Source organism: Centroberyx gerrardi, chromosome 20, assembly GCF_048128805.1.
Source record: "Centroberyx gerrardi isolate f3 chromosome 20, fCenGer3.hap1.cur.20231027, whole genome shotgun sequence".
Lineage (NCBI taxonomy): Eukaryota > Metazoa > Chordata > Actinopteri > Beryciformes > Berycidae > Centroberyx > Centroberyx gerrardi.
The window spans coordinates 7,770,131-7,787,346 of record NC_136016.1 but is presented as its reverse complement, the minus strand read 5'-3'; the positions used below and the strand labels follow the sequence as shown (position 1 = coordinate 7,787,346).

Below are 17,216 nucleotides of genomic sequence, written 5' to 3'. Positions count from 1 at the left end.
CTATATTGTCAGGTTCTAATGCAGTTCAAGTGCCTTGAATTCAGATGAAAAAAAGAAACAACTCCAATCTTCAGGTCTTTGTCCAGGACTTGTTTACTTCTCATAGTAGAACCATTTGTCGACTGAAAAATCAAAAACATGGGATTGTAATAAAGTCTCAATAGAATGCATAGGAAATCAAATGCAGAGGAAATTTGTGCTGTGGACTTTATTAACAGTGTTTGCAAAGTAGCTGCAATAAAACAAATAAACAACAATGCACTTGCACATACACACACACAAACACACACACACACCTGAACTTGGAATGGGATCTTCAGCTCCAAAAGCACACGCCTGTAAAAGATTGTCAAATCGTTAAATTGTTTTACTTTTGAGTAATAAATAGCACTTTTGAGGTCATGAGGAATACATGTGGATAGCTAAGAAACTTTAACACCAGTACGTGCCATGAGAGGTTATGAAGACTGTCTAGGGTCTAGGTATAGTCTGTCTAAATAATTTGAATATAACATGAACTCACAGCATCAACCGCAGCCTCTGCATCCCCACCGGAGCAGCAGAATGGACTATCTGACACACTGGTGTTCATGCTGACTCAAGAGAGAGGGAAAACACAACAAAGAAAAACATTTCAGCCCAAAGATAAACAACTATTCTGTCCATACAAGAGCTCTTCTCACCCAGAAAACGTCTGAGGGACTGAGGAAGGCAAACAGCCACAAAGTCACTATTTCGTTGCTCCAAATAAATCTCTATCTCTTCTTGTATTTGTCACTTTATGAGGTTTTCTGGGTAGGAAGGACTTTTATAGTCCATAAATTGAGCACCTATGTTCTTCTATCATCTAGCAGGGTAAAGGTGCAGTGGATTCACATGATCCTGTTAGTATTCTGTCCACTTTTACTCACAAAGCAATAGCAGGTGCTAGATCAACATCTAGAGGACATTATCGTCATATATGATAAATGGCATTGTCAGAATAAGCTGTTTGCATAATGGAAGGTGTATTGTTCATATAAACTGCTCACCAATTTAACTCGCCAGCATCAGTCTTCTTAGAGATCAGTGCCTTCCAAAACTCATGAGTGCTCTTGACTGTTTCAATGGCAAAGTCCTGGAAAACACAATTTTTATTCCCAAGAACCACAGGAAGATTCTCATCATTTCCATTCTACAAGAAAGCATGGATCTACCAGTGAAGAATAAATTGGGTCTGTTATGCATTACAGTAAAGATTATGCAAAGAAAGTACATTTTAAACTTTTTCTTATAATGAACACATTGTATGAATATAAATAACTTTATATATCTTTCTTCTGTTTTCAACTATAGCTGATGTTGGATCAGTTGTATCAGACGCTCGTACTGTAATTGCTGACACTATGTGGGTTGTCAATCCTGTATTGTTCCATATGCCATCATAGGTTAAACATGTCATAAGTGAATCAGTATAATCAGCTTTTACCATGTTCTCATGTGTGTATGCTCTCATCTACTGAGAGCTTGTGGGTTTCAAAATTCATATGATTTGGGGTTTTCATTATTGCTTTGATCAATAATAATTTGATCAATTGATCAAATTTGTATACACAAACTCACATGAATTCCATCATGATCAAAGATACACAAATCACATAACATGTATTTGTGAGCAGAGTTTAAAAACATGCTGCTGTGCAAATATAGCAATTTCAGCAAAAAACACAGTGTATAAAAAGCTGAATGGCTTACCCTGTCCTTGAACTCCCCGTTGAATGCAAACTGGTTTTCAGGCTTCCCGTCTGGGACTTTATATCTTTTGAACCAGTCAAATGTTGCCTCCAGGTATCCGGGCTTAAGTCTCCTTACATCATCAATATCTGCACAAAGCAACAAAAAAACAGAACTCCATATTCAGCACAAATATGATAGCATCATCTCTGGGAGTGTTGAGCAACTGTCGTGATAGGTGTTCTCATACTGTTAAAGTTGCCGGCTTCTGGGTCTTCCATATTGATTACAATGACCTTCCAGTCTGTTTCACCTTCATCAATCAAAGCCAATGTTCCCAACACCTTGACTTTGATCACCTCTCCTCTAGAGCACACCTGAAAAACAGAGAAACGGTGTTGAAAAGGTAGGAAACAGCTGAGTTTAACTAAAGTTCATACTTTGTGAAGTTAGACCACTACCTTACTTCCTATGTCACATATGTCAATGGGGTCGTTGTCACCGCAGCATCCCGTGTCGCTGTCTTTGTGGCCTGGGTCTTCCCATGTCTATCAGTGGGGAAAATATAATATGGTTTCATGGTACAGATTCATGGCCTGCATGGTTTCATGTCGTTTGAATATTGTGTGTAAAGGACTTGCCTGTGGGATTGCTCCATAATTCCAGATATATCCTTTGTGAGGAAACACATTAGCTACATAGCGAAGATTCCCCTTCTTCATGTCTTGTTTCAGTGGATTCAGAGGATCTTTGGTGGCAATCTGAGGAACATAATAGCGTATTGAGATACAAAAAAGACTGAGACGGCAGGTGTGTGCCTGGACAAAATACAGAAACAATACTCAGTTGAATAAGTATTGAATTAGGCAGAGACGTTCACAAATAATCACTGCAATAATGTCATGCTAAAATACCCATGTATTAGTATCTTTATCCCTTTAATCACTTTTATTAAGAAAGAGTCAAGTATCCTAGTGCTACCATGTTCCGTCATAGGCTGATTTATTGCAAAATTATAGTCATGTATTATCGTCAGATATTGTGATAATATCATATCCTGAACAATTATTATTATATATAATCAAATCTGGAGATTTGTATCTTAACACCCTTATATGCACCATAATAAATAATTAAATACAGTATAGTCTTAAACCATATCCATAATAAAATTAAGATTTTGCTTGGAAGTGTTTATAGATGCATAGATTATCTTTATTAATTTCTAAAATGAACACCTGATATGAACTAACTTGGAGTGACCATGCATTAATAGAATAAATTAATAAAAATCAATAAGTTGGAGGCAGGGGAAAAATTATTATATTATACCTCCATTTTCGCATTTGTCCACCTTGGAACCTCCACAACAGCATGGAAAATATTCTGCAAGATATTAGAAAGAAAGTTTTGTTATTTTAAGAATGTGTTCTCTTTTTGTCCTAAATATTTCTGTCCATAAATCTTATCATATTAAGCCCCACATAACAATGATTATGGAATAAGTGTGAAAGACAACTCATAGCTTTGTAGCACTATCTCTATACATAATTTAAACCAAACTTGACTGAAGAGAAAGGATGTGCTGAAAGGATATCTGAAAGTATGTTCAGATAATTATGGATCTGTTTATTAACAGATAAATATAGTGGCAAAGTGACTGTGTCTGAATGTGGTATGAAGATGAATGACTTATTGCCAATATAATAAAAGCCACATAAACCAGTATATGACATGATGCTCACCTCTGCTTCATTTGCATAGATGGGTATGTCATGGAATGGAGAGATGTATTTCCCCTCAGAGTTTTCTATGAAAAGGAGTGATGCATTTTAAGTCCAGTCCAACTTATGTGAACAAATGAAGATTCAAGAATTGCAGCAATTAGACATAACTGAATGACTTCATGGTATACTATGAGGAACTTGGAGTGTGAGATCACTTCATGAGCTGTAAATCCAGTTGTAAATACTGCATATAGCTCTTGCTACATAATGACATGACAATCAACACTCAAAGCAACTAGCACGCAATACACAATCCATAGGAACATTTCCCCTGAACATAGATACAAGTCATTCCTGGAGCTGCACTTACTGAAAAACACCCTGTATTCCTGGGTGTTTGGCCTGCCCCTCTCCTCGATGGTGAAGCTCATGTCTGTTGTCGATTTCCAGCCCTCCTACTGAAGTGTGTGCATTGATTCAGAAGGGCTAAGCTCCTGACAGGCAGTCATTGAGAGTGAGGAGTAGGCATGCGCGCCTCTTAAGCCAAGGGCTACACAGGGTGATCTGTGTGTGTGTGTGTGTGTGACAACAAGACAGGAAAGTAAGTAAGTAAAGGCCAGAGGACAGTGGCATCTTCCCTTATGTTTCTTTCACTTAAAAAGAATAGTTACTGAATTATAATCACATCAGATATGGGTGTGTGTAGTTTGTAGTTCACAGCTCCTGTGACTCCTAGAGAACCAACATTGTTCAGAGCAGTAATCAGCGGCATCGGCTAATCCTCCCTCATTACCCCTTCTCCATGGCTGCCAGATGCACTCTGCTCCAATAGCCAACATGGATGCAGAGTTGCTACCTGATAAGTGTTTTGTTTTCCATCTCCCCGTGCGAGCTGTGGGTCTGTAGAGCCCTTTCAGACAAAAACAGATGGAGCTGACTGGTGTTAGCTGTAAACCAATTAACAGGCAGGATTAGGTGGTGTGCCCGTGTTGTGACTTTTTGCCTCTGAAGTTTCACTGTAACCATTTGATAATGTACTTATGCTCCTATTTTTAGAAACGTTATGGACAAAAATACTTGTCTGTTTTTTTCTAAAATCCATGGTTAAGTTGATGCAAATTGAGTTAGAATCTATAAAAGTTGTAATTATATACCATTAAAAGTTATGAAAGGTCTGATGAGTATACAAAGCTGTATTGTCTTATAATTATGTTTCATTTATAAATCATATCTCACTCAATTAAATAAAACTCAACACTGAGCCTGAGTAACTAACAGGGTAATTAAGACTGATATGTAAAATGGATGTTCACTATGATAATCATTTACATAAAACCTACAATAAATACAGTCTCTAACATATCTTGTATAAATGATTAAGAAATGAAGTAGCTGATAAGTATTCAGTTTAATTAGACGCTATTATATTACTATTAGATATGTCACTCCCACAGTAGAGAAGTGTTTATAATGTCACATGTATTTTGCTTATTCCTAAACATAACCACTCCCCTAGAAAGTCAGCAGCAACTGCAACAACATTGAAACTGATAAAACTGATCACAAAGTTGTTCTCCTGTGTATAAATAATGACAGTGCAGTGATCCAGAGGTCAGTATGTATCAGTGATGCACAGTGCAAGGTCACAGCCTGGACATGATAGCAGCCTGTGGCACAGTAGCCATGTGACGCTGTAAGCCTGCTGCCTTCTGCTTTGGCTGACTGATAGATGTTTGTCTGGCATTCTAATCTGGTCTTCTACACAAAGATAACAATAGCCTTGTAAAAAAAGGTGATGAACTTGATAACCCTTTACACTGCCTGTACTATACTGCTACCTGTATTGTCTCTGTCCCGGACTAGATCAACAGTTTCTCCAGCCTCCAAATGGTGCTAACAGAGGAAATCACATCATCCCAATTTTGGCATCACTTCACGGGTGAGCAGTTAGTTTCAGAGTTGACTTTAAGGTTTCGCTGATCTCCTCACCCTCAGTTATGAGCCTGAGCACCTCAGATCCCTTGGCAGGAGCCTTATGGTGATCTAGACTTAAGACTAAAGAAGACGGGGCATTTTATCTCACGGCACCTCGCCTCCTGTCCTCAAGAAAAAATCAGTGTTGTCTGTTAAATCAGACCCATTTCTATCAAGTTATGTGATGAAGTTTCCCTTTCCACTATAGTTCACTGGCTTAACCGTCCCCGATCCCCCTTTCCTTACTCTAACCAGGCTCTGTAACCCACCCCCCACCCTAATGACTGTGTCTTTTTTGCAGCTGTCCTCTTTTTGCTTGTGTGACCTTGTTTTTAATTGTCCTGGTTCTATGCCAACAAAGTTATTATAAAGGTATTACTAGTATAGGTGTGTAAGTATAGGTGTGCAAGACTTCAGCTCACAATCTCAGCTTTCAATTCTCGTGTGAACCCTCTTGTGTCTGCAGTCCAGCAGATGCAGTGAAAACTCATTTGACACAAAAATGACACGAGTGTGTGTAATTGCCAGTGTCAAATCTTTAAATGAAAAACCTCTTTCATACTATCAAAAGTCATAAATAAAAGTCATTTCAAAGGTCTCAATTCAGACAAAAAATCATGTTAAATGGACCAGGGGCAGAAAGGTGGTTTGTTTTCATAGTTTTCAGATATGTCCAAAAGTGCACAGCATCCAAATGTCAACTTCACACTCTTGCTAGCTCCTACAGAGAGGGTGAAGTAGAGGCCACAGGGTGTGTAAAGCCAGCCATCTTTACACACCTCTGTTTCCTCGGTTCTTGCACAGCAGTGCAAGGTTTGAAGGTAATATTGATCGTCATCTGTCAGGCACAAGAAATTATCCCACTGAAATTGTAAAAGGCACACAGCATGCAAGTCTCTGGGTGGGAAAATGTCAAGTAGAACATCTTGTTAGGCCTCTGTTGTAGACACAATGTCAAATTTGTGGGGAGATTGCACAGCAGATAGAGCATCTGTTTCCAAAGGATTGGACTTGATGTTTAGCCACTTCAGTGCCGGCATGGCAGACAACTTCTCCATTGGAATTTCTGTGTGGGAAAAACACAAATCATACAGTAAACTCATTGGTTGTGCTTTCTTGTCATTGGCTCAAAGAGTTTTCAGAACCAAGTCATCTTCTTTCACACATAAAGAATACATAACAGATTATTACCAGTGATGCAGTTTCCCTCCAGGTTGATCCTCTCCAGTGTGGGTATTTCAGCAAGCTTCTCCGGGAAGACGGAGAACTTGTTGTAAGCCAGATTGATGCTGGTCAGATGCTCCATTTCTCCCACAGCGTCGGGCAGTTTGGTGAGAACATTGCCTTGCAGCTCCAATTCTGCAAGGTATTTGGAGACACGAGTAAATCGAGGAGTCGCTTGTCCATTCCTCCATCACAGCATGAAGACATTCTGTCAACATTTGTGAGGCGAACAACAAATGAGATACACAACAATCTTTTCTTATGGCTTCAGTCATTGAATCCAAAAACGCAACATACTCTACCTCTCAGCTGAGTGAAGGTTGTAAAGAATTTGCTGGAAATTGCCTTCATCTCGTTGTCAGCCAATGTGATAACATATATGTTTTCTGAAACACTCCTCAGGACCTTGAACACACCATCTGGGAAACTAATCAGCTTGCAGTCTGACAGGTCTAGAGAGAGAGGAGGAAAATGATGATGGGGTTATCATGCATTAACACAGTGAGGAAACGCTGACTCTTCTATATTTAACAAGAACATTTGGATTTGGAATAGTAACAGGCGGTGTTAGTTGAACTAACAATTTTAAGCCTTTGTCACCATCTGTTGGTGAAATGTAGAATAGCAGCAACACCAGAATATTGTTTTGTCCTTGTTCATTGACACTGCTAGGAAACTGAAGAGAGAGGGATTGAGAGAGAGAGAGAGAGAGAGAGAGAGAGAGAGAGAGAGAGAGAGAGAGAGAGAGAGAGAATGGGAGTAGGGCTGTGGTGTGAGGGGGTCTTACCCAATCTATCTCTCCCCTCCTCTACTGTTGCATTGACCCTCCGGGCCACATTTGCCACTGCCTCAGCCATTTTTCCTATGGGAGGCCATGCAATATTACCGTTACACATATTTTTAGACAACAGGGATCCACACAAAATGACAGATTCATTAAATTACCCCAATACATATATTGTTAATATTTGCACAAAATGTATGCCAATTTTTCCAGGGGCTTCATGCAATTCATGTGCTCACTTGCTACACTGAATCAGTATTATTTTACTGCTGTTGCAACTTCGATACTCACTGGGTGATCTTGTGTGCCTGTGTCCTGTAAGTTAAATGGTCCACATGATCTAATGATTTTTACCAATACACAGGATTTGATGTTACAATGTTGTAGACACACCATCTTCAATTGTAACAAATTGGATCCATACTGAATTGAATTGAACCCATGAATTGAACGAATTGCATACTGTCGACCAATCAGAACAATCATTGATATCTGGGTATATCTGACGTAATACCCACTGTGTAGTATAAGTACACTGGATAAGTAAAGATGTGGGGGAAACTTTCTCTATGGGTGCCAGTCAAATTTCCTGACCCTAACACCGACAGTTATAATATTTTGGGTAACTTTACATTTACATTCCCTTTGTTAAACGGTACCATGAGACAGGGACATGCCATTCTCGTTGCAGTGGACCTTTAACGTTACCGGCAATGGTGAGCACCCTTTCCCTTCCGGCTTGGAAGTCTGTCTATCTAGCTCAACGTCCAACATGTAATGTTAAACGAGCTTTACCGCCCTCCTCCTCAACTCCCTTACTACTACCGCCTGGCACAGAGCTATAGATAGCCATTATTTCATTCGTGTTTCGTTAAAACGCCGTGAAGAAGCCACTTACCCACGCTTTAAGCTAACGTTACAGAGCCTGGCAGCGGCTAGTGTAAGCTAGCAGTCAGTAGCTCGCCGTCCAATCAAATGCATTCATTCAGTAAAACCAGTCAAATTTGGTGAGTGTGTATTTTTAGCCTGGAAGAGTTAAATTCACTGCTGTGGCAAAATGTTGCCATCTGCCGCTGTTCATTACAAATCAGACCCATTACCTCCTCATAATCACCTCAGCCTTTCTGTTCTAGTGTTAGAAATGTTTGTTTTCCTACTAGCCAGCAGCCTAGTAGAAAATATTCTGCCCTACCTCAGGCGACCAATTCATAAGATTCAAACCTGCGCTTTTAAGTTGCAGACTATGGAGCTCAACTTGGTAGTAAAATGTTTCACTATGAAGTATTATTCAGTAATTTGGAATATATATTTTTCTGAATTGCATGTAGGCCTATTGAAAGATATGACATGATGGAAACGTATTATAGCCTATTTATTAGGCTACTTTGTATTTATTATTATGCTATTAGGACAACTTGGTATATGGCATAATAACGACTCTCATACTGAAAAACAATATATTTCACATATAGGCTACTTCAGAATATGTTTAGAGATATGCTTCAAAATATGCAAAAATATATTTGTACAGCTGACATTAATTCAAACATTTATCTGGAAATATATGGCCAGTCGAAATATATTTCAAATAAATGTCATCTACAAGTTAAATCTAAACACAGATTTAGCCATTTACATGTTTGTGTACTTTTACACATATTTTGAAGTATATCCTTTTTTCCCATATGTGCTGCTTTCTTGCCTGAGAGTAAAATTAGGAATTTAAATGCAGCCTTACCTTTGAGTCCTGGTCAAGTGTAATAACCTATTCCTCTTTTGACCACTGCCACAGTCGTGGCTTGGGAAAATTCCTGGTTGGTCAACCTTTCATGTATTTTCAAAGGATTTGAATACAATGAGCCTCCTTTAGTTTAGTTTAGCATCAGTACAATCCTGTGTGTGCTGCATATTCATCATGACATCCTGCTTTGTAAAGGTAGGCCTGCCTTAATTGATAGCTACAACTAACTGCTGTTTTATAGTATTTGCTAGATATTACTCTCCTCTACAATGGTCTATTTTGAATGTGATTGAACATCAGTGGAATTTGCTGGGACTCGCTGTGGGCACCTGATGAGAAAAAAAGAGATCTGTCATTCTGAAACCAGAATAGTCCATCTCTTTTGTAAGTGTGTTGGTTCTTTTGTGTCAAACACAGTGGTAGCTGCAGGTAAATATGCCAGTAATCTGAGTGTGTGTTGACAGGTCAGAGGAATCTGTGCTATGTGAATGTTGTGCTTATGTCTGCAGCAGGTCAAAAAGGTTTGGATGATACCCTTGAAAAGTTGTACAGTATACAATTGTATAATTCTCCCTATGCTCATGTGAGAAATTCATAAAAAGAAATAAATGCACAATGTACACAATACACAACACATGAGATAGAGCTCTCTAATTAGTGAAAACCACATGTAAAATGTACATAAATACAAACGCTTTTTAATATTTACAATAAATATACATTATTTTACAGTTACACATATGGATGTATAGTGTACAATAGAAACAGTGCTGGAATAATCAACAATATCATTTCATGTTAACAAGTTATGCATAGATTAAATGGATAAAGTTAAGGGGAATAAACTTTTACATTAGATTGTGATAACTGAACACAATTGGAAGGCTGGACGCTACTGTTCAGGTTGTATTTCAGCACGTCTTCAAATAAAAATATTCTCCTGACAAACCACAGCTCACATCACAAATAATAATCTCTGCACATAGATCCACTGCAGTCTTGTTAGAGTGCACAATGACAGTTATCAAAGAGCTTTTTCCTTCTGGCTGAGACTCAGGCCAAGGCTAAGTGTTCCCTCTTTCGCTTTCAAACTTTGGTTGCTGTCATATTCAGCACATTCAGCACCACGGGTCACTCTTGGGGTCTGTAGGAGGTGATTGTAGCCGTCACTGGCAGCCACACTCATCCACTATCATGTCTTCATGATGTCGAAGGAGCATTTCCCCGTTCTCATAGTACAGCATGCTTAATGGGCTCATTTTGGTCGGGGCGCAGCAGGGTGACGCGACTCTGTCAGGGTGGTAATGCTTCAGTAAACTCTGGAAGAGGGAGAGACAAAACATAGGATTTCATTTTGATGAATGACAATGATATTTCAATAATAAAGACAATTCCAGTCTCAAAATTGACTTTTTATGTAAGCAAAGATAATCAGATAGCTAACATATTATTTCTTATAGTGGTTTTATCCCAGTGATGAATTTGTGAGAGCAAGTAACACTTTTGAATCTCTGTTTTAACTCTTGGTGATACAGGTGATGTAGCTTTCTGTTGAAGCGATTCCTCTCCTATAGTCTCAACCATTATGCTGCATTCATGTCATGTCGGATTTACCATAAATTTGACTTGCCAAGGAAAAACAGTTCACATCAGCCTCCTAGTGGCAATTACAAGTATGGCATGTGGGAGTTTTTTTGCTCCAAGAAATAAAAAATATTTTGAATATGGCCATTCCAACAAGTGAAATATGAACTTTTCCAAGTTGTAGCGATGAGTTGTCATCCTGCTCTTTTGTTTCTTCTGATATGACATGAATGCAGCATTAGAGTCCTGACTCCCTAAAGTATTCACTCTCTTCCTCAACTAGCTCTCCTGACAGTATACTATCAGAAGAGTGAGTTTAACTAACTCCTTCAGCTCTGTCACAACCATATACAAATAGTATTATTTAGAAAATTGTAAACACTATGCGGCAGTGGTATGTTTCAGCTGCAAACAAACAATTTCATGTTACACAGTTACAAGGGAGGCTGGTCCCTACAGGTTAGGGAGGATGTATTTTTTTTTTTTTTTTTTTTTACTTTTTCCTAATAAAGTATATTGTTTATTCATGAGTACAGTAGACTTAGACATTTTTACTTTATCCTTTTACCCATAATTCTATTGAAAAATCTACCTGTATTGCATTTTACCAAACTCTGTCCTCCTCAACCTTTCGAACCACCAGCCTCCACTGCATAGCTCTACATGCTGCAACACTCACCTGCATATAAGCATGATTTGTTGGATTCAGGTCTTCTCCAAGAGGACTAGGGCAAGAACCTTCGCAGCGATAGGCATTATATCTCTTAGGGAAGATGATCCATGATCCCCAGCCAATCTGATTAAAGTCTACATGCAGGTCGACTCTGCGACAGAGGGGCTTTTCACTCCCTCTCTTGGCCACCTGTGGGCCTCTCACTGTTTGCTCTCTCTGGCCCCGTTTGCTCCTGTGCCTCTTTGGCCGGCGGACCTTTTTAATTTCAGCGGGGGACAAGAACTTGGATTGTTCAGCTGTGTGGAGTAAGCTGGCTTTGACCTTTGAGTTTTCATCTGAGCCGGTGTGCGAGAAGACAACCAGCAAGGCCCTGTCGCTCATCCCCTGCTCTCTTCTGGTGCTGGCCACATGGACAGGAGGATCCGGAAGCAACAGGCCTCTCTTTGTCTTTTCCATTTTCCACTTCCTCGACGCTCTTTTGTGTCGACTTCTCGCCGTCTGTCTCTCTCTGAGCCAGCTCAAGAGAGGCCTCGTCATGTTGAACACCTTCCAGTTTTGCGACGAGGTGACCAGCGAGGATGCGGTGAGCTGCCCCACCAGCTGCTGCTCCTGACAGCTCCTGTGCTTGTGGCACGCTTGCTCATGCTGGTGATAGATTTCCACAGTGATGTTGGAAACGCTCGCCGTCGGCGGAAGCCGGAGCCTCAGCTCTGCCGCCTGGATCTGTTCGTCAGCCAGCAAGGTGTGGAGGTCAAAGGTTGCAACCCAGCGCCTCTGTCTGTGTGTCAAACCTAGTGAGGAGAGTGACATAGAGAGAGATTAGCATAATATTTAGCAAGTTGTCAAACATTATGTGTCAGTTTTAATTGGTTTATAAATGCAGAAAAGTGATCAGTCTGCATTAAAAGGCTCAAAAGTCTATAGGATGCACTTACCCAAATGAAAAATTACTATAATATTTCTATAATATTCTAATAGGGACTTATAGTGTGTCTGGGGCACTCAATAGTGAGTTTATAGTGACCTCATCATACTTTATGATCTATATTTGCATCTCCTGTGGTTGTATCACTATAATATTTCAATAATAATCCTATATGAACTTATAGTTTTGCTATGATATTTGTGTCTTTCTAAAATGTGCTATAGAATTGCATTTTTGCAAGTGTATGTCCTAATGAAAATCAATGATAAAAAATGTATTGTATTTTGTATGATATTTGCCTACTTTTAATATGAGCACACTGTATTGATACATTTACAGATGGAAATTTTCTGCAAAACAATGTTGCATAGGCCTATTGAAAAAAAACAAACCAGTCAGATTGTTACTGTATAGGACAATTGGGCTGCGACCCACATGTGTAAATTAGGGCAATTGTGATTCAAAGAACAGGTGTGGTACATAATCAATCAAAAAGATTAAAGCATCTTATACATTTTACTGCTGTATTGTCCAGCGTATTGACCTATTGATTTAGATTGTTGATTAAAGGTGCAAAGCATCTTCAGGAGCTGCATTTCAGGGGCTGGAAGAGACGCTATTAATCCACTCAAACCAAACACCGGGCCGAAACCAATCATTTAACACATCTCTGCCTCTCCTGGCTTCTGCATATCCTCATTCAAACAAATAGGTAAGAACTCTAACACCTAGCAGCGATGTGAAATTGGATTCAGCAGCGGGGAGGGTTGTCCCCGTTGGCTGCTTGTGCCACCATGTTAAATCCCGAGCTCTAATCTAATCAAGCCAAGTGTGAAAAGAACTAAGGGAAGTTGTTGATTTGAATTAACAAGAGATTTGTATAGGGGGATGTCTGGCAAGGTATCTAATCAACATCACCTATTTAAGAAAAAGAGGTTTGCTTTGAGAATTAGACAGAAAACCGGCCTTTTCACACGCTGATCCCTGCATGGTTATTCACCCCCCTAAATGGGATGTGGATTGAAACCCTCTGAGGTCGTCTGGCACAAAGCTTTGACAGCGCTGCACTTAGGCCATCCTAAAAAAAAAAACACTAACCTCTCAGAGGGTCTGTAAATGATAGAGGACATGTCTCTGGGTGACAAATGCTTTAAGTTTTAAGCAAAAAAAAAAATCAGAAAGTTTCACACAGGGCAAACAGGCATCTCCTACATTATGACATATTATGTCATTACACCCATTACAAGTCTCTATGTTCAAATCTAAAACCTATAAATGATCACTTTTAGCATTAATGACAGAATAAGCGGATTCACTTACTTTTAGCCATCACACTCTTGACGGTGTCCGCTTGCCTCGCCGCAGCTCGCTCCATAGCATCCATAGGCCGGGATAAGTTGGACTTGAAATTCCTGTAGAGGTGCACCATGTAGGTGGGCAGGTGGTATCCGGTCGAGCGGTCCATGACGGCGAAGCGGTGCAGTGACTTGGCGTAAACTCCATCTCTTGCCTTGTGAACCCCCTGGGCCAGCAGCACGAGCAGAGATGCGTGCAGCGCTACACCCAAAGCTCCCAATGAGCGCATGTTTCAGCCGCGCTAATGACAAATTCCTCTCCGGAGAGATTAGGGGTGTCTTATATACCCTCACCCACCCCCTCACCCCCCCCATCGCATATTTAACAAGTAGCTGAGAACATTAAAGGAAATTGACATGCGTCCTCAAGACTTGTTACTTGACAGCTCATCATCCATTCAGTTGGTAATGAGGCGCCTGGGTGCGTGTTTACAAGGAGCGCAGCTTTTTGTTTGTGCCATATTCTCTGGGCTTCAGACAGCAGGCCTGTTTCTCCAGGCTTAATTGTTTCAGGTATTTGGCATACATTAACTGTTAGGCTTTCCCAAAGAGGCATGTATTAAACATCATGTGGAATGTGGGCTGTGGGATGGAGCATCATAACTCATATTAGACATAGACTACTAAAACACTGCACGGCTAATCAAACATTATCTTAATACAAAATAGTGACACCACAAAATCACTCAATATTCAATAGTATCAACATTATTCAATAATAAATATTCCTACAATATCCCTGTAGGGACTTCAAGTGTGACTGTGGTCCTGGAATTAATTATGACCTTATTGCATTTTACGCACAGTGGTATTTTTTAATCTTCTATGTTATCACTATAATATTATATGGATTTATAGTGTGTCTCATCCTTCTTTAGATTTGTATTTCCTATGGCTTCACTATAGTATTCCTACAAAATTCCTATAGGGCCTCATCGTGAAGTCTGAGTTTATAGTGACCTCATCATACCAGTATTTTTTAATCTCCAAGTGTATTACTATAATGTTCCTATAGGGACTTATAGTGCTATTGATATTTTATAATACCCTACAATGAATTGTATTTTTTCGTATTGTCTTTTAGCTTAGAGCCCCCACTGCAGTGTCACAAAGCTCAATAATTCATGCTGTAGATGGGGCTTATACCGTGCCAGTGTTTAAATGTTAGTAATATTCTGGTTACTGAGTGATGTGCAGAGACGCTCTTGGCACTGCAGAAAGCATCTGAGGAGGACTGGGAACTGCGCATGCTCCGTCCGTCCTTTATTCACATAGTGAAATCCTTTCCTTGTAATTTTCCCGAGAAAAGGACAGAAAAATCAATGGATGTTTTTTCCCTGGAATAAACAGAACGCGGCGCACCTTACATCCCGCACATCGGACAAAGCGAGCATTCAAAGCGTACATGTTTTCTTAGGGAAAGACGCTTTTTCGCTACCGAGTGCTGAAATGGTGAGTAGTTCTAAAGTTTACGGCTCTTGTTGCACGAATCGCTGCACGGCAGCCTAAAAGTTAACATTCATACAGTTTTTTGGAAGAGTCTCACATTTTCTGTGCGGTTTTAATCGCATCTGATTGCTGTTAAGTAGATATGTGCAGCAGAACACTTCTACAAGACTTAAACAACAAAGATTATTTTCATGATGCGTAATGTGTGTAGGTACTTGGTGGGGCATGCATGTGCTTGGCACCCCCCACTCCCCATGCCTACACTGTATTGTGCACTGCATCTGTGTTATTCGCTTAAATGCAGTGATTCAGTGCTAAATCAAAAGGTAGATAATCGATGACTTCCAGTTGGCGATCATTGTAAGGCAAACATTCACCAATAAACAAAAATCAACTATATTTTTTAGAAAGCATTAATCTTTATCCTCTCTTACATCTGTTTGATAGCCTACTAGGCCTACTTTACCATGATGTAGGCCTATAGGATGAATTTATGCCATAAATATGTCGTCATTAAAAGGTGGGTAAGCTGAGTTGAGATGGGTTTACCCTCTATATCCCTGCTTATAGGTGCCACATTATCATAGTTACACTTCCACACTTGTTTCAAGGTTTTCATGACATGAATATGAAAAGGCAAGTAGCCTACTCACATACTTCACATAATCCATTTGTTTTGAGATAGGGTTCAGAAGATACAAGAGATTGGCCAAAAAATGACTTGTACAGGTAGACAACATTCATTCAAAATAGATATTTGAAATGCCAAGACAGCACATACAACAGCGCATAAAAAGAAAATGTATTTCCATTGTCTAAAATATATTTCAAATGAATGTCATCTACATGTACAAATACATTTTTGGCCATTTTTTGTATATCTTGAAAAAATGAAGCCTGTCTCTAAACATATTCTGATATGAGTGAAATTGATTTTTTTGCAGTATGGGATGCCTATAGATACACATGTCGAACATGTTTGAAATGTACGAACACATTTTCATTCTTGGCATTAGATGTAATGCAAATTATGAAACATCGGCCCATCCTTCATAACTGAAGTCCAAGGCAGTAACAACAAGCACATGATGCCCTTTGATGTGTAGTAGTCTCCTCTTTTGTTAGCCGTCCAGCTGGGCTAAGTTTTCTCTGCTGACATCACTTTTCCTTACATCCTGGGGGAAGACAGAAACTGGCTCTTGTCAGCAGAGATCAAACCGTGAACATCACAATTAATCAAGAGTGAGAGCATGATACTCCTCAGTGAATGCAGCAGCTGGACCATAACATGTGATTAAGCTATTTATTCTTGATTTTATCTTGATAAGATGCATAGGCCTATAGCCTGAGTGTGTTTTCCCCACGAGAACAGAAACCTTACTCCTCCCAGGCTTAAAGATGATGATTATCTGTTGTGAAATGTTGTTAAAGGCCTTGCTTTATCATATATTTATGGGAAGTATAGATATTGAATGGGCATTGATAAAGTCATTCAAAACATGGGTGTTGTTATAGGTTTGGGGTTTCTTAGGGCAGTGGTTCCCAAGGTGGGGTCCGAGGACACCCAGGGGTGCTTGGGGGGTTCCAGGGGGTCTCCCAGCAAAATCAGGAATAATTGAATTTTCTGTCAATCTGTCCAGTTGTGCCAAATCTCACATGGGGTTCCTTGGGACAGAATCTTATCAAATGGGTGTCGGTTATTTAATGTGTATCTGTTTGGCTGTTCTTGACTTTAAAAAGTTGCTTTAAGGTAGTGAACTTCTCTGTCCCGATGCCAATCCAGTACAGTGTATACTCCAAGTGCAATGGATAATTTCTACCACAAGGTGTCATATCTTATCACTGGAGAGAGTTTCATATTGCACATCCCCAAAATATTCATTCTATGCTAGAATCTGGCCCTTCAGGTCATTTTAGTTCATTCTAATTTCAGCTCCCCAGGAGTTTTAGCATTGGTGACATATTGTTTACTTTGACAATATTGCGAATAGAAGAAATAATAGTGCCTGTAATACATTCATTGTGGCAGTGGTGTCCCCACACTGGTAGAAAAATGTAAAGACAATG

The 17,216-nt window shown here is 39.6% G+C and overlaps 5 protein-coding genes across 6 annotated transcripts in view; 1 reads left to right on the top strand and 4 right to left on the bottom strand.

The window, feature by feature from the left end:
• Positions 1–17,216, bottom strand: part of anapc16 (anaphase promoting complex subunit 16) — a 126,522-nt gene that overhangs the window by 51,755 nt on the left and 57,551 nt on the right. The window lies entirely within an intron of this gene.
• On the bottom strand, positions 94–4,488 carry ppa1a (inorganic pyrophosphatase 1a). The gene is made up of 12 exons (XM_071907827.1): positions 4,479–4,488; positions 3,811–3,873; positions 3,459–3,523; positions 3,046–3,099; positions 2,355–2,474; positions 2,175–2,261; positions 1,964–2,090; positions 1,735–1,862; positions 1,032–1,117; positions 524–593; positions 297–336; positions 94–122 (listed from the first exon to the last, which is right to left on the bottom strand). Exons 2-12 carry the CDS (start codon positions 3,869–3,871, stop codon positions 94–96), a joined length of 867 nt encoding a protein of 288 aa, XP_071763928.1. The 5' UTR covers positions 3,872–3,873; positions 4,479–4,488.
• lrrc20 (leucine rich repeat containing 20) lies at positions 5,966–8,596 on the bottom strand. 2 transcript variants are annotated; one of them, XM_071907893.2, is made up of 5 exons: positions 8,321–8,596; positions 7,426–7,500; positions 6,941–7,090; positions 6,606–6,773; positions 5,966–6,480 (listed from the first exon to the last, which is right to left on the bottom strand). In XM_071907893.2, the coding sequence occupies exons 2-5, from the start codon at positions 7,493–7,495 to the stop codon at positions 6,344–6,346; spliced, it is 525 nt and encodes a 174-aa protein (XP_071763994.1). In that variant the 5' UTR covers positions 7,496–7,500; positions 8,321–8,596; the 3' UTR covers positions 5,966–6,343. The 2 variants fall into 2 exon arrangements, with proteins under 2 accessions (XP_071763994.1, XP_071763995.1); XM_071907894.2 differs by lacking the exon at positions 8,321–8,596 and adding an exon at positions 7,714–7,771.
• Positions 10,330–13,930, bottom strand: ndr2 (nodal-related 2). Its single transcript, XM_071907949.2, has 3 exons — positions 13,666–13,930; positions 11,427–12,211; positions 10,330–10,482 (listed from the first exon to the last, which is right to left on the bottom strand). Exons 1-3 carry the CDS (start codon positions 13,928–13,930, stop codon positions 10,330–10,332), a joined length of 1,203 nt encoding a protein of 400 aa, XP_071764050.2.
• pald1a (phosphatase domain containing paladin 1a) overlaps positions 15,049–17,216 on the top strand; it is a 49,901-nt gene continuing 47,733 nt past the window's right edge. The window contains exon 1 of the mRNA XM_078290835.1: positions 15,049–15,152. The gene's annotated coding sequence lies outside the window, so the exon portion shown is untranslated. The remainder of the gene's footprint in view (positions 15,153–17,216) is intronic.

Bases quoted from the DNA above. Each gene is read 5' to 3' on its own strand.
- ppa1a (XM_071907827.1), bottom strand. From the start codon at position 3,871: ATGAGCTTCACCATCGAGGAGAGGGGCAGGCCAAACACCCAGGAATAC. The intron at 3,100-3,458 runs GTGAGCATCATG...AATATCTTGCAG, and splicing joins TCTATGCAAATGAAGCAGAG to AATATTTTCCATGCTGTTGT. The intron at 337-523 runs GTGAGTTCATGT...AATCTTTTACAG, and splicing joins CAGAGGCTGCGGTTGATGCT to GCGTGTGCTTTTGGAGCTGA.
- lrrc20 (XM_071907893.2), bottom strand. From the start codon at position 7,495: ATGGCTGAGGCAGTGGCAAATGTGGCCCGGAGGGTCAATGCAACAGTA. The intron at 6,774-6,940 runs GTAGAGTATGTT...AATACCTTGCAG, and splicing joins AACCTTCACTCAGCTGAGAG to AATTGGAGCTGCAAGGCAAT. The intron at 6,481-6,605 runs GTAATAATCTGT...TTTCCCACACAG, and splicing joins GGAGGGAAACTGCATCACTG to AAATTCCAATGGAGAAGTTG.
- ndr2 (XM_071907949.2), bottom strand. From the start codon at position 13,930: ATGCGCTCATTGGGAGCTTTGGGTGTAGCGCTGCACGCATCTCTGCTC. The intron at 12,212-13,665 runs GTAAGTGAATCC...TCTCCTCACTAG, and splicing joins CAAGAGTGTGATGGCTAAAA to GTTTGACACACAGACAGAGG. The intron at 10,483-11,426 runs GTGAGTGTTGCA...TCCCTCTTCCAG, and splicing joins CAAATCATGCTTATATGCAG to AGTTTACTGAAGCATTACCA.